Raw genomic sequence first — 15145 nt, 5'->3', positions numbered from 1 at the left:
TTGAAGGCCCGGCCCTTGATAGAGTGGAATGAGGGAACATGATTCATGTGGCAGACCCCAGTTAATAGGGATAAGGCTTAAAATGATGATGATGATGAATGATGTTTCCTAGCAAGCATATTCATAATGAGGAAGTGCCACAAATTGCAGTTTCATTTATTTTTAGTCCCAAGTCAAAAGCACTGAATGCAATTGCAACTTAAGAGACTAGAAGAAGCACATTATGAACACAACTACCACAGGAGCTATTTCCACTTTATTATTACACAAACGATTGCAAGTCAATCCAATGATGCATTGCAATTCACTATCTAAGTTTTGATTGAATTGTTAGCCCAATATAGTTAGGATTCATGTTGAGGGATACAAGGGAGCACTTGGGCTAGTTTCAAGCTGGGCTTGAAATGAACCCGACTTCCATGCATGGGTTACCTGAAATATCAACTTGTGCCTCTTCCCCTCTCTCCAAAGTATGTAATTCAACTGAACTTATGCATTTTTAGCAAAGTATTAATGTTGGCAGAAGCTAACAAATGAAAAAATGGGATGAAACCTGACAAATCAGAAGAGAACTCAATTGAAACCTCTGTCAATCTCTTAGTTGGCAATGCAAGTACAGATTGTTTGGATTTCAATTCCGATGTCAATCTTGAAATATCATATTCTTTTCTATTCAGTTGCGAGTTGTCTATTTCTTTTCTAAGCAGCATTACGGCCCAAAAAGGGGGAGTGTATAGTCTTTCCTGTACATGCATCACCAACATACAAATCCTCCAGGAAATGGCTGATCTGGGGTATGCTAAAACTCCTTTCATCAGCTGCCCTTGGAAGATTTACCGCCATTCTACAACTTGGGAATTGACTTGTGTAGCATGGACGTCCCTTGAAAGATCATCATGTGGGAATCCTTCGTATACTTGCCCAACTGCAAGAACAGAAGCAAGCAATTACCACTTAAATCTCAGAATCACAAGCTGAGTACATACATTAGCTGGAGGAATGCAGTGGCACATGAGTTCTCATGGGGACAAATGGCAAAGGTTTGGAAGGCCTGGATCAGTTGGTACACCAGGATCAACCACACATGGCTCATTTTCCTCAATCAAGCATTTACAAACATCTGGAACAGCCTGATCGTTGGGGCAATGGATCACAACAGACAATGGCATCCAGTGGATCTACTGGCTCAGATCTTGAAGGTACACAAGTGCAATGTGTTTCCATCGGAACTTGGAACAGTCAGCATTCCATCATTAAGGTAATACCTACCTGGTCCTGGTTTATCTTCTTGAAGCCAAATTTCTTTGTCCAGATGGATTCAGCTTCATCAGCAGCTGGGAGCAAAAGATTTCTCACGTGCAGGGATCCCAACAGTCCCTCAATGCATGAGAACAATGCTTGGAAGTAACCCTATGATAAGAAGAGTGAGAACTGTTATCAGTTTCAGCAGGCAAGTTTTGGCCATTATTTATTAACGCCTAGAAGCTGCAGTGAGAGCATAAAAGGAAATATTCTAAAAAAGGTGGAATGTATGTACACATATTTCATATAGACACATATGATGTAGTGGGAAACCACCCACATCAAGAGGAATAAGTTATTTAAATATCAATAGCATTGGCCGATAGCGCATGTGGCTGATACGATATAGAAGGGGAGTTACTAAATTCCCATGTCGTCCAAAATATCACAATGTATCACCGATATACATTAAATATCGATAAATTTTTACAAAAAAATAAATAAATAAATAAAATCTCTTTATGAAATTCCCCCAATACCTGAGATACACTGTCATGTGTATTGGTAGTACATTGCAATACATTCCCCCACCAGAAATTCAAAAAAAAAAAAAAAAAATCACAAAGAAACCCCACAAAAATACATTTTCTACCAAATTTGTTTGGGGTTATCTGTTTTCATACATGTATCGTATGATTTATGAATTACAATTTACAGGAACTCATTTTGGATATAATTGCATCCCTTATGTCAGACAACTCATAATTTACGACCCTATAGAATGGAAACACGTTGTGGATACTTGCTTCGTGTGATCTTTAGAGTTCTGCATGGAACCTTGTCTCTATCAACATATCTTGAAGTTTTATTGAAAATTTCCATCATTTCCTAAGGTCCCCCTCAAACAGGGGTAAATTCGCCGATATATGCGATATTACTCATGCAACACTGAGATGTTTCTGTATCCACAGGTACAAACATGTGCATCAATACCGATATTTAAATCACTGACAGGAATATAGAAGTCATGGCGGCAGAAAGATAACTAACATTGAGAAGATAGTGGAGAAGAAAGTGAAGAGCGGGTCTGCGTTTGGATGCACAAGTGAATTGAATCACGAATAGTCAGTTTAAACCAGAAGAAAAGGAAATTAATGAATTTGTAATGATGCTCCCTATTTTCATAATTAGGAGTGGCCTAATTTGGAGCTATATTCCTCCCAAAGTCCAACTAGGAAGTTAGCTGCAAATTCAGAGAGCCCCATCCATCCTCAGTAATAGAAACACCAAAGGCAATTACAATTTGGTCATATTCCATATTGTTCGAGTAACAATTGCAAATCAATGGATAGTACATCCGTACACAACCTAGGCTTCGGAACTGCCTTGTTGTTCGTCTCTAATCTTTTTGCCAGGAGCAGGGAACATTTAAGATTGTTTCATCCCCAGAATGTTATAGACTTGTAAAACTCGAGGAAGTCCCTTTGTGAGATATTGCTCCAAAATAGCAGCAGCCCCAGAGAACTACTGATTAAGAAGCTCAACATGCAGAAGCCGTGCAGTCTAAATTAGGGGAGTAGGAATGGTTTGATAGAGTGAAGCTGCCATTCCACTTTTATGGCTTTTGAGAGTGGTATGGTGGAACAGGATTCATGTAGCCAACCCCAATTACTTGGATAACCCTTAGATGATGATGATGATGAGTTAACCCCTTAGGAAGTTTAATGCCCTGGGAGGTGTTAGACTTCAGCATGTCTGTTATGGATGGAGACTGGTACAAATAGTATATATTATGTATCAGTACTAGATCGTTCAGAGGGTTACAGAATCTCCATCTAAATCCACAAGGGAGTTCAATTAAAGTATGAAGGAACAGAGGAAGGTAATTGTAGTTGGGAGCAAGGTGGTGGATGAGAGCCAAGAGATTGCTAATTGAAGTTTTTGGTTGGAAATAAGTCTGGAGAAGAGATGATAGTGCAGAAGAGGATTTTCTGAGGAACAACTTTCCAAGTAGGGAAAATTCTAATCTAAACTATGGACCCAGGGAGGTAGTACTGGTAAAAAATCAGCAACATTTGACGGTCCGGAACGCTGCTTCATGCATGGGTGCTTGATACATGTATTTGATTCAATCATGTAGGAGTACAATAGAGAAGATAAGAGCAGGATCCAAGAAGCTGATCAGGTGGAATATGCTAGGGTGACAGTTATTTGGAAAGTAACTAAAGGACATCAAGAAGCAGATGGATCTGAAGGTGGAAGATGCATAGTCCAATGTGGTGAAGTGACATGCATAGTTCAGTGTGCAAGTGGCAACAGAAGAAGGATGCTCAAAGTTGTAAAGGGTGACTCCTGTCTTTTTCATCCAGGAACATAGAAGAAAAGATGCAGGAAGATGTGGTAGACAGGCCTGTTGAGAGAAATGAGGTCATCTTGAACCACTGCACGGCTTCTGAATTTAGGGCCTGTTTGATTTTCTTATTTACCTGTAAATGCTCAGTAAATGAGTCATTATTACAGTTTGCAGTTGTTTGAATTTTGAAGAAAATACCACCTCAAAAAAAGTGAAAATTTTAATTCAATTGCATGTGTTTCTATACGTGAAAAATTGTGGGGCCCACCATGATCAAAATGTTGCATCCATACCATTCGCTCGTTCCACAAGCTCATTTTAGGGCATGTGTCCAAAAATGAGGCAAATCCACTACTAAAATGGACCACACTACATGAAATAGTGTTCGTAACGGACCTCAACCATTGGAAGTTAATAGCTTACTACAGCCCACACTGATGTTTATTTGTCATCCAACCTGTTCATAATATCATACAAACATGGATAAAGAGAACATAAAAATCAGCTTAATCCAAAATTTCTGTGGCCTCCAAGCAGTTATCAATAGTAGGCGTTCCATTCCCACCATTTAATATGGTGTGGTTCACTTGAGCTTTAGATCTGCCTCATTTTTGGGCCCATGCCCTAAAGTGAGCTGATAGAACAGAGATGGACGGCATGGATATGACCTCTAACATCATAGTGGGACCCACGATTTTTGTGCCCCAAATATCTTTTCGTCTCTGTCTTGCACCAAAAATTTGAAGCTGTTAACATCAACCTAGGCTAAGAGCTGTAAATACAGGTGTAAATAATGATGAGTATATTACATTGTATTTACATTGTAATGTGAAAATCAAACAGGCCCTTAGGGACAGCGGAGTAGACTAGAGCTTTTGGGGAGAGTAGAGGGGGTGATGGCCTGACTATACCTAATAGGACAGCACATGTGGAAGATCAAATTCAAGCCACCTAAGAGATGGGAGGCACTAGGCGGAAAAGCTTTGACGTGACAACGTTTTCACCTCTTAAAGATGGTCATTTAATGGAGTGGGCCCAGTTTGTCAGCAGAGGTTACTGGTGATGGAAAAAGGAACCACTTCGGTTTCTATGAACGTGAAAGGCTCACTACATGGTGACAGCAAATCATACCAGTATCAAGCTAAAAGGAAGTTTCAGGTCTGAACCGGGATTCCGAGCACTTGGAAAACCTGTCATCATCGTAATCTCCACAAAAGTTAGATTGGGAATCTCAACATGTGGGTTAAGAACAACAATCCACCCCGTGGATCCCAGTCTAGATTGGAGAACCTGAAGCATGACCTCACCCGAAGTGATACACCCCTATAGTAAGCAAAAGGGGGGAAAAGAATGATGAAAGAAGGGAGATGAGAAGAAAACTCTAGGATAGCTTAAGAGAAAGTAATTTGAAAACAGAAGAAAAAGGGAAGAAGAGAGTGGAAAACAAGAAAAGAGATTAGGTTGGACTCCCCTTTGCTTATATTCACCAAAGTTTTTTTTTTTCTTTTTTTTAATTCCCGTCAGTTATTACAAATTAATACAAGCACCCTAATACTACAAAACTATGCTAAGGGGCCACAATGCTAGAGAAAAGAGAGAAAATGGTACATTCCAGATTACAATCCCCCAGGTGGACAATACGATTGTATGATCCACTTAGCACTTCCCCTTCAAGCTGCAGCATATATATATATATATATATATATATATATATAAAATTGATGCCCAGCTTGGAAAAGATACGTTCAAAATGATTTTGGCCAAAGAAAGAGCTTCGGTGAATACATCAACTAACTAATCTTGAGACCTAACATATGGCACAAAGATTTCACCACTTGAGATCTCAGGCATGAGAAATGGCATTTGACCTCAATATGCTTGGCTCTCTCATGAAAAACTGGGTTGCTTGCAATATGGGTGGTTGATTGATTATCACAAATTGCATTGGAGTATTCATTTCATATAAAAGCCTCTTTAACCACACTAACTCACACATGGTGTGAGCCATAGCTTGATACTCAACTTCAGCATCAGATCACAGAACCTCACTCTACTTGTTTTTCTTCCAGGTAACCAAATTACCTCCCACAAATGTGCAATATTCAGTACATCAACTATCAGTACGAGAACCTGTCTAATCTGCATCAGAGTACCTTGTAATATTCTTACGTACAATATTCCCTAGCTTAGTGCTGCTTGCAATATAGAAGAATCTGAACACCTGCACCATATGAGAGACTTTAGAAGAACTCATGAACTGACTAACCACACTAACTGTACATGATACATCAGGTCTAGTGATAGTTAAGTAAATGAGTTGTCCCCACGAATCTTCCGGTTTGTTCTAGATCTTCAAACAAATCACATTGGTCAGCAACTAGCTTGTCATTTTGATCCATTGATGTGTCAACAGGTTTAGCACCAAGAAAATACGTTTTTTAAGGGTAATAGATTTGCTTTTATCAAAAAGCTGCTACAAGAAAGGTCTAAGTGGCAAAATAAAAACCTGAGAATGGGAGCAACTTCACAAACATTTACATTCTTAACCCCGAATACCCATTCTGACACATCTCTTTTGGATTTCTAAACTAATCATTCCAACAATCCTTGTTTGTTGAGGAAGCATCACCTATTACATTCCCCCACATGTTCCACGAAACTGCTAGCAAGACCAGGCACCAAGAAAATACGTTTCTTCAAGTAAATCCATAAAATACTTCTTTTACATAGATCAATGCCTTCTTTTGATCTAGCAACTTCTATTCAAAGGAAGTACTGAAGATGGCCCAAGTCCTAGTTAGAAAGTGATCTTGAAGATGTCGCCACTTAAGGTCCTCAATCCCTTTATTGACGTTGCCCATAATCACAATATCATCCATATATACAACCAACACAATTAGCCCATACATCTGCGTATGAAAACAAAATGATCAATTTCGTGGCGACCCATATTTTTTTTAACAATGATGATATAATATAAAAAGACCGAAGCCAAAACCTACAAATATATATAAATACAAAAGTACAACAACTCCCAGCCAAAATCCCCTCAAAAGCCAGAAGGGAAGATTGAAAGATCTAAGCTGCCCCCCAATCCTTCATATTAAGAATTGCCCTATTGAACACTTGCACTAGTCCACCCATTTTGTTGTTGAAGCCGCGCTAGTTTCTTTCCCACCATATCACCCAAAGGGATGCTAAAAACTTAATCGCCACTCCATTTTCCCTTCTTTCGAGGGTCGCCCCCCCCCCCCCCCATGCATGTACGCAAGGAGTAGGAGGACCCCACCATCGATCTGGATCGATGACGACGTCTAGGAAGGGCCTCCTAGTTAAAAGATTGTGTTTTGGTTCGTTGGAGTGGGCCCGATAGCCATGTAAAGCCCACCATGGGTTTTTATGATCGTGGCCCACTAGTCTAATTAATCTCGTATTTTATGTTTTGCTTATTGTTGTTATTTAGAGTATCATGGACGATTTAGATTACTTTGATTAGTTGTTATTTTTTATTACTTCATCGCCAAGTAATAGGTTGCGCACATGACGTGAGTTTTGGGGTATTGGGTTTTCTTATAAATAGGCACTCCTTGTAGGTTTTTTTTTTTCTCATTGAAGATTAACAAAAAAAAATTCCAGCGTTTTTCTTCTCTTCTGAGATTCTGAGTTATGGAAATCCAATTGAGTGTGAAACCCTCCCTTCCTCAAAGGGCTAACTACCGTGGTGCGAAACCACATCTATCTCGATTTGCCCTCATCTTCTACTATCCATACTTCTCATCTCTTACAATCATCTATGCTTCAAATCCGTATTTTATTGCAGCAATTTTCTTCTTTACAGCAGAATTCCAAAATCTAGCCCTGCAGGAGGGCTGAAACTTCGGCGAAGCACCACATACAGACCGCACGTCGGATCAAGCCAAAACTCAGGGGTTTTGGAGACCACCCCTGGCCGACCAGACTCAAGGAGTCGGTTTCCGGACCTGGGGCCCCCTCGCACGCGCAGCCAGGCCCCAGCACACGTGCGTCAGGTTTGGCTCACTGTCCGCGCGCAAGGACTGCCAACAGGTTCCGTTTTCTCACCTCTTTCATCCCTCTCGTACTTACCTTCCATTAATCCTAACCTTAGATTGCATTAATTCCAATTTATTTGCCCCTTTTCCCTAACCCTAGGGTTCTCTGGATTGAAACCTGTGAATCCCTTGGATTGGGAATATATTTCTGTGCATGTATGGATGACTATACCTCCCTTTGAGTATTGTTTGGTCCATAATTTTTAGTGATCCAGCCCTAACAGGTGTAGGCCTAGACCCGCATAGATTCCCCTTGCTTGAATGATTGAACTTTTGTGTGGGACGTGGATTTTTTATGTGATTGTTTCTGAATTAGTATGATCTAAAGCTTGAGATCTTGCATATCATAGTTAATTTTCATGTCCTGCATCACTTTCCCGATCCCCCTGCCATGCCAGGCTATGAGAAGTTCCTTCACTACCTTGCTAAACTTGCCAAACCATGAACGAGAAGATTGCTTCAATCCATATACTGCCGTATTCAGTATAAAAACCTTATTTGACTCCCTCTGAGCAACAAACACACTCCATATACCTCTTCCGTGAGATTTCCATGCAAAAAAAAAAAAAATGCACTTTTTTTTTTTTTTTAACATCAAGCTGAAACAATGGTCAGCCATGATTAATGGCCACAAACCTTGTAAAATGGATGAAGCTGAGTTTTGCAACAATCGGAAAAGGTCTCTGTATCATCCAAGTTGAGATTATGAGTATAACCCTTAGCAACCAAAAGGGCTTTCAACTTTTCCACAGTACCATCAAGCTGAAATTTAAATGAACACCCACCAACACCCCACAACACACTTGCCAACAAGAAGAGTGGTTAACTCTATGATTACGATGACGGGAAGCCATCTCTTCCTCCATTGCCTACTTCCAACCACTATCACATGGAGCTTCCTAATAAGACTTAGGAACTAGATCAAAGCAAATTTACGAAAAGTACGAGACAAACATAAGAAACAAAGTTTGAAATGGGATGTATCGAACAAGTTCGTCCACCTTTCCTAGGGGGCAAATGGAAGGTTAGAAGAATTAGGAGAAATATTGGGAGAAGCTGGATCATCAGCACAGCAGAGGATAAGGTCGATGGTACCACGTCATCACTATTTCCTTGCTTCCACCATAGGCTTTGAGAGAAGGCTCCCTAATAGATGCATGACTATGGAGGAGCAAGAATAAACTATATTATCAATATCTACTGAGATAAGTAAAGAGACACCAGCGGAGGATTAAGATTTTTCCAACTCAAGAGATTTGACCCTCTAAAAATAAAACGGAGTTCACTCAAAGAAAGTAATATCAACATAAACAGATTGTCTCCAAAGATTAGGATTATAACATATTTAGCCCCTCTAGGTTCTAGAGTGTCCAAGCAAGACATACTTGATTGCTTGAAGATCCAATTTATCACGACCAAATTTCAACTAGATGAACGAAGCACATGCATCCAAAAACTTTAGGTGGCAAAGAAAACAATGGGAAAGCAAGAGACTATTCGTGAGATAGTGGATTTCCTTTTCTTTTTTTCTTTTTTTTGGTCAGCTTGTTAGTACACCCCACTGTCAGTTGACACTTCACTGTTAGCCACCCCCACTAGGGATCGATGCCAAGACCTCAGTGTTGAAACGAGGTTTCTTTCACTCGGTCTACCACTTGAGCTATGGATCAGGGTGTGAGATAGTGGATTTCCCTAAGACTATAGAAGGCATCTTGTTGCTCAAGTAGCATCCAGTTAGACAACACCACTCTAGAAGACCTGTGGAACACTCGTACGAATTAATAATGCCCATGTCACCTCTAGCAGATGACGATTCTTCCTTTCAATTATGTCATTTTGTTCTAGAGTGTGAGCACATTTGGTGTAAAAAACTATTTGCTGGTAAGTACAAGTGAAAAGATTAAGAAACATAATCCTTAACATTATTAAACAAAGCATACAACTTTAAAATTAAAAAGATTTTTGCACTTCCATATGAAAAACCTTAAAAGAAAAAGAAAAGAAAAAACTCAAATCATCCTTCATTAAATAAAGCTCAGTCATAGTAGAATAATCATCAACAAAAGTAACAAAATATTTGTAACCAGACATACTTGAGACTTGGACTGGACCCCAAACATCTAAATGCACTAATGCAAATGAGACAAAACAACGCTTTTCCACATGAGGTGGAAAAGAGACCCTGTGGTGTTTACTTAACACACTTCACACTCTAAAACGGACACGAGATAATGAGGGAATAACACTTGTGAGGATCTGGAAGGATGGACAACCCATATGACAATGGCACTGATAAAAAGAGGTATTGGACTGAACAGCTACGCCAACAAATTCACAATCAAAATAAAAAAGTCCACTGTGTTCACGACCTCCACCAATCTTCCTCTTCTTCCTGAGATCCTGAAAGACACAATGTATAGTATAAAAGGTTATAGAATAACTAAGGGATTTCATAAGTTTACTTACCGACATAAGATTAAAAGAAAATTTTGACACATAAAGAAGAGAGGTAAGGAGAGGGAAGATTTGAAAAAATAATACCCATCCCACACATTTTGGATCAGATGCCATCTGCCAAAGTTATGAATGAACTTGATAATGAAGGATCAACTAAGGAGAAGGCAATGGACTCACCTATCCTATGATCTAATGTTTTGGAATCAATAACCCACAAAGTAGAAGACTAAGAAACTAAACAATAGGAGAGGAAGATGGAACACCCATGACATAATGATCTTTTAGTAATTCGAAGTACACATCCTTGGTAAGAGTAACCAAATATCCAGATGTAATTTGCAACCGTTGGAGTGTGGGAGATGAACCAATAGAACGATGTCCACTGCTTCCTTTAGAGCGGGACTTGATTTGCCCAAGCCAGCTTGCCACATATATCCCAACATTGCTCAACAATGTGCTTTGTCAGCCCATAATGGGTAGATTTTCGAGGTCCGAGGTTCCCCACAATCTCCTGGATCATTACGATTATCCCAATTACCTCTTTGTTTAACTGAATTACCACAACCTGCACCCCCTCATCCTCTAAATGATACCAAAGATGATCTATCATTAACTCCACTGGAGGTGACAGTGCAAACAATAGACACACGTTGAAGACGTGCATACACCTCATTGAGGGATGGTACAGCCTTTCCACCTAAAATTCGGGCTCGAACAGGCTCATAGTCAGCCTTCAATCCTAATAAAAATTTGACCACCATATACTTCAGTTGCTGAAATTACCTTTCCAAATCAGTCGTAAGAGGCTGACATACATTCAATGCTTCCCACATGCCTCAGTTTTGAAAAATATTCCCCAAGGTACTTATCACGTTGTTGGAATATGAATATTTCTTCAAATAGTTAATATGGACGAGAGATGTTTTGGTCCGATGAATACATCTCTTGTACTGTATCCCATACTTCCTCAACAGTTTCAAGCAACACAACATTTAAATTGATGGATTTTTTTCATCCTATTTGATAACCATGTCATGATTTCAGTGTTATCTGAACCCACTCATCGTACTTATCATCACTTTCATCAAGCTTCGTGGGCGTCAAGTATTTTAACTTCTCCTTTGCTGTCAAGAAGGCTTGCACAGACTTCAACCATCAAAGATAATTTGTCCCATTCAACTTTGTAGAGGTTATTCGAGGCCCTAAAAAGTCAGATGGACCAATAAACCATATTTGTTCTTTACTTTTCTCTCCATCCAAAGACAAAATCAAGAGAATCATATGCATGCCACTTACAGAAATTGAGTAAAAATGCTTGTACACTTGAAAGCTCATTTAAGCCAAAACAAGCAACACACTACATGGGACACATCAATCAGCCCAACACATCACAGTAGAACAATCACACACAGTTTCATACGTCTGCAAACAACGAGGATGACCACATCCATTACTCATGGCTTCATGCACAAGCCATCAACGATAGTCCAATGCACAAGCAAAAGAAAGAAAACCCTAGATTTTTTAAAGACTCAGCACAAAAGAGAGAAAAGAGAACAGGAAAAGAAGAGGAATAAGAAAAGGGTTTTAAGAGAAGATGAAGAGAGGGAAGGCTCTAGCTCCATGAAACCCTCTCCGATACCCAAAATGCCCCTCATTTATTACAAATTAATATAGGCATCCTAAGACTACAAAAATATGCTAAGAGGCCACAATGCTTGAGAAAAGGGAGAAGATGGACTGCACAAGTGTATGTTCCAGACTACACCCACCCAAGTGCCGTACAGTCCACACTTATCGAGACTTCAACAATAAGGAATATTTATAATCTCACACAAATTCCTGCTTTCCAAAATTGTGTCCCATCACTTCCCATAATGATTATGTTAGCAAATTACAAAATAGAGAAATGTACTGACAGAATACACACCTCAAAGCATCTTCTCCACTTAGGCCCAAAGTCCATTCTTTTAAAGTGACACAAGAGGAAAGACCACTCAGCAGTTATAAGCCTTTTCAGTATCGATTTTTAGAGACAAAACCTGAATCACCACATCTTGATTCCATGCACTTGCTTGTAGCACGGATACAATCCATGATTTGTTTACTCACCATAAACGCACCTTGAGAGAGGGAGATGATGAATCTCATAGCTTCATCATAGCTAGTGTTTTAAGTATCGACGATATCAGCCAATATATCCCATGATATATCGTGTATCCCACCTTTGCAATACAAAATGCACAAGTAGTGGGATATATCCCACATGTTCGATGCGGTGAGCATTTTCGATTTTCGATCCCTTTTTTTTTCTATAAATTATGTTAAATTAGTGTTGAATTGTTACAAAATTTTTATTGTTTTGCATGAAAAATCATGGATTGAGAGCTTCGATTTTGAGATTTGGAGGAGATGGGCTGACTTGCGGAAAATTGAATATATATATATATATATTTCAAATTTCCCAATTTCTCGCAAATCAAATGCAATCTTTTGTCCAAACATAAAATCAAACATGTATGTAACCTGATCTAGTGATTCTTGCTTTGCTTTTGAATGTATTGCTTGTGTTTCCATATGTCTTTTCACATTTATAAATTATATAAATAAACTTTGAATATACTTGCATCGATTCAATTAAACAAAGCATATATTAGGACCTTATACAAAGAAAACCTATTATGTGCACTTGTTTTTTGTAATGTTTTGATTTATAAGTGTGTATTGATGTCTTTTTTAACAATCACTGAAGTTTTATTGAAAAAGTTGACCAATTTTGCCAATGTTTTCCCATGTTTCCAACAACAACGATACATTACACAATACAACCGATATATCCCATGCAATAACCGATACATATTCGTATCCCAAGGGTGTGATACCGATATTTCGAACACTGATCGTAGCTTCGTTTAGTCTCTCCAGTGGACTTTTGACAATATTTTATACATGCTTCACACCAAGCTAATTAGGCAAAAGTACAAAGTCTCCATAGTTGCTTTCTTGGAATGCATATAATAAGTGTGGAGTTTGCCCCTCTTGAAGAATTCCTGGAAGACTATCATGAGATTGTTTTGAAGCATTTCTCAAGACTAGTGACAGAAAGACAATGAAAACCCATTGGCACCTAGCGCTTTATCCCCCTTCATTTCCATTATCACCCTTCATGCTTGATCCTACTCAAACTTTGTTTCCAACCAACTGGATCTATATGCAAGAATAGATGGAAGGATAATAATATTAAGTAACAACAATCTAACACCTTTTGAATGTACGCCATGTAGTGTTAACCAAATATTGGTGATATTTTCAATATCACCAAGTCAGCAATACCAAACTGCTGGAAGTTTAAACTTTTCCAAATATCACGATATTTCCAATAATATCGGTGATATTTGGCAATATTATTGATATCAGTAATATTTTGAGAAGAATCCCTTATAAAAGTTCCTTGGTATTGACGATACCATCGATAATATCCCTTACACCAGCGATAATATTCCCGATACTAGGGAAACAATCATAAAGAGGCAGAAATTGACAGAAAGTTAAGAAAATTCTAAAAAATCGGAAATATATATATATATATATATCTCTCATTTCTTCCCTTTTTTTTTTTATTGTGGAGTAGGTGATTTCAATCACTCTTGGTTTTTATTGAATCATAAGGGAGAAATCTCGACTCGAAATAAAGATTGGCCCAATGTTGTCATGTGCGATCGCACATTCGAATATGCGATCGCATATGCGCACATTCAGCTGGAAATCGCACATGCGACAGTGGCATATGCGATTTCCACAAATATGTGATCGCATATACACCATATGAGAGAATATGCGATCGCATATTCGCCAACGGTCAGAAATCTGACTGTTGGGAATTTATTTTTATTTTTTTATATATATATATATATATATATATATATATATATATATATATATATATATATATATTGTCTATAAAAGGGGATTGAAAACACTCCTACATGCACTCAAAGTTCAAACTCTCTCTTTATCTCTATTTTCTATTCTCTTACACTCTCTCTTACATAATTCCAAGCCCCAAGCTCCATCCATATTTCTTTCAAGTTTGAAGTTTCAATCAAGGGGCAAGGATTCAAGAATCAAGAAAGTAAAGCAAGCAAGGATTCCAGATTACATCGAAATTGAACTCTCTTTCTAGTTTTTTCTAAGTTCTAAATATCATAATCATATTCACACACCCACCACTCTCTCTTTCTATCTCTCTTTCTTAAAGTTTCTTTACATTCAAGAGTCAAGAGACTCAACTTACATTACAAGCTGTAAGTTAGTTTATTATAGTTTGAGTTTCTTCCAAGTTCTAAGTTTTAACATTTTTTTTTTTTTAGTTTGTTACTTTGTTACTTATAAGTTACAACACAACTTACAAGTTACAAGATACTTACAAGTTTGTCAAGTTATAAGTTACAAGTTAGTTACAACTTACAAGAGTACAATACAAGTCTACAATATTCTCTCAAGACTCAAGACTCAAGGCAAAAGTAAAGACGAGAAGTGAAGAATTTGTGTTTTTGTAAATTTGTAATTGTGTGTAAATCTCTCTCCCCTCTCTTTTACTACAAGTGTAAGTGTGTAACTCTCTCTCTCTCTTTCTCCTTTTCTTTTTCCCCTTCCTTTCTACTACTAGTGTAAGTGTAACTCTCTCTCTCTCTCTCTCTCTCTCTCTCTCTCTCTCTCTCTCTCATTTTCTTTTCCCTCTCCCTTTCTACTACTAGTATAAGTGTAATAGTGTATCTCTCTTAGTCTCTTTCTCTATCTCTCTTTCAACTTTTCCTTTCCCTCTCCCTTTCTAGTTTCTACAACTAGTAGTGTAAGTGTGTAAGTGTAACTCTCTCTCTCTCTCTCTCTCTCTCTCTCTCTCTCTCTCTCTCTCTCTCCCATCTCTTTCGTCTTTACTCTTTACTCTTTACTTTAGTTTTTAGTTTACTTTTTACAAGTGTAAGTGTGTAACTCTCTCTCTCTCTCTCCTTTGCTTTTCCCC

General features: G+C 38.4%; 1 protein-coding gene across 5 annotated transcripts in view; it reads right to left on the bottom strand.

The window, feature by feature from the left end:
- Window positions 1-478: 478 nt before the first annotated feature.
- Window positions 479-15145, bottom strand: part of LOC131231871 (uncharacterized) — a 92415-nt gene continuing 77748 nt past the window's right edge. For all 5 annotated transcript variants that reach the window (XR_009164544.1, XM_058228209.1, XM_058228207.1 and 2 more), the window contains 2 exons: window positions 1270-1410; window positions 479-925 (listed from right to left, as the gene is read on the bottom strand). Coding sequence is in view for 4 of the 5 variants with exons in the window: in XM_058228209.1 (XP_058084192.1) it covers window positions 845-925; window positions 1270-1410 (222 nt within the window). In the remaining variant the exon portion in view is untranslated. The remainder of the gene's footprint in view (window positions 926-1269; window positions 1411-15145) is intronic.

Source organism: Magnolia sinica, chromosome 17, assembly GCF_029962835.1.
Source record: "Magnolia sinica isolate HGM2019 chromosome 17, MsV1, whole genome shotgun sequence".
Classification (NCBI taxonomy): Eukaryota; Viridiplantae; Streptophyta; class Magnoliopsida; order Magnoliales; family Magnoliaceae; genus Magnolia; species Magnolia sinica.
The sequence above is the reverse complement of the archived record's forward strand: the minus strand, read 5'-3'. Positions and strand labels throughout refer to the sequence as shown.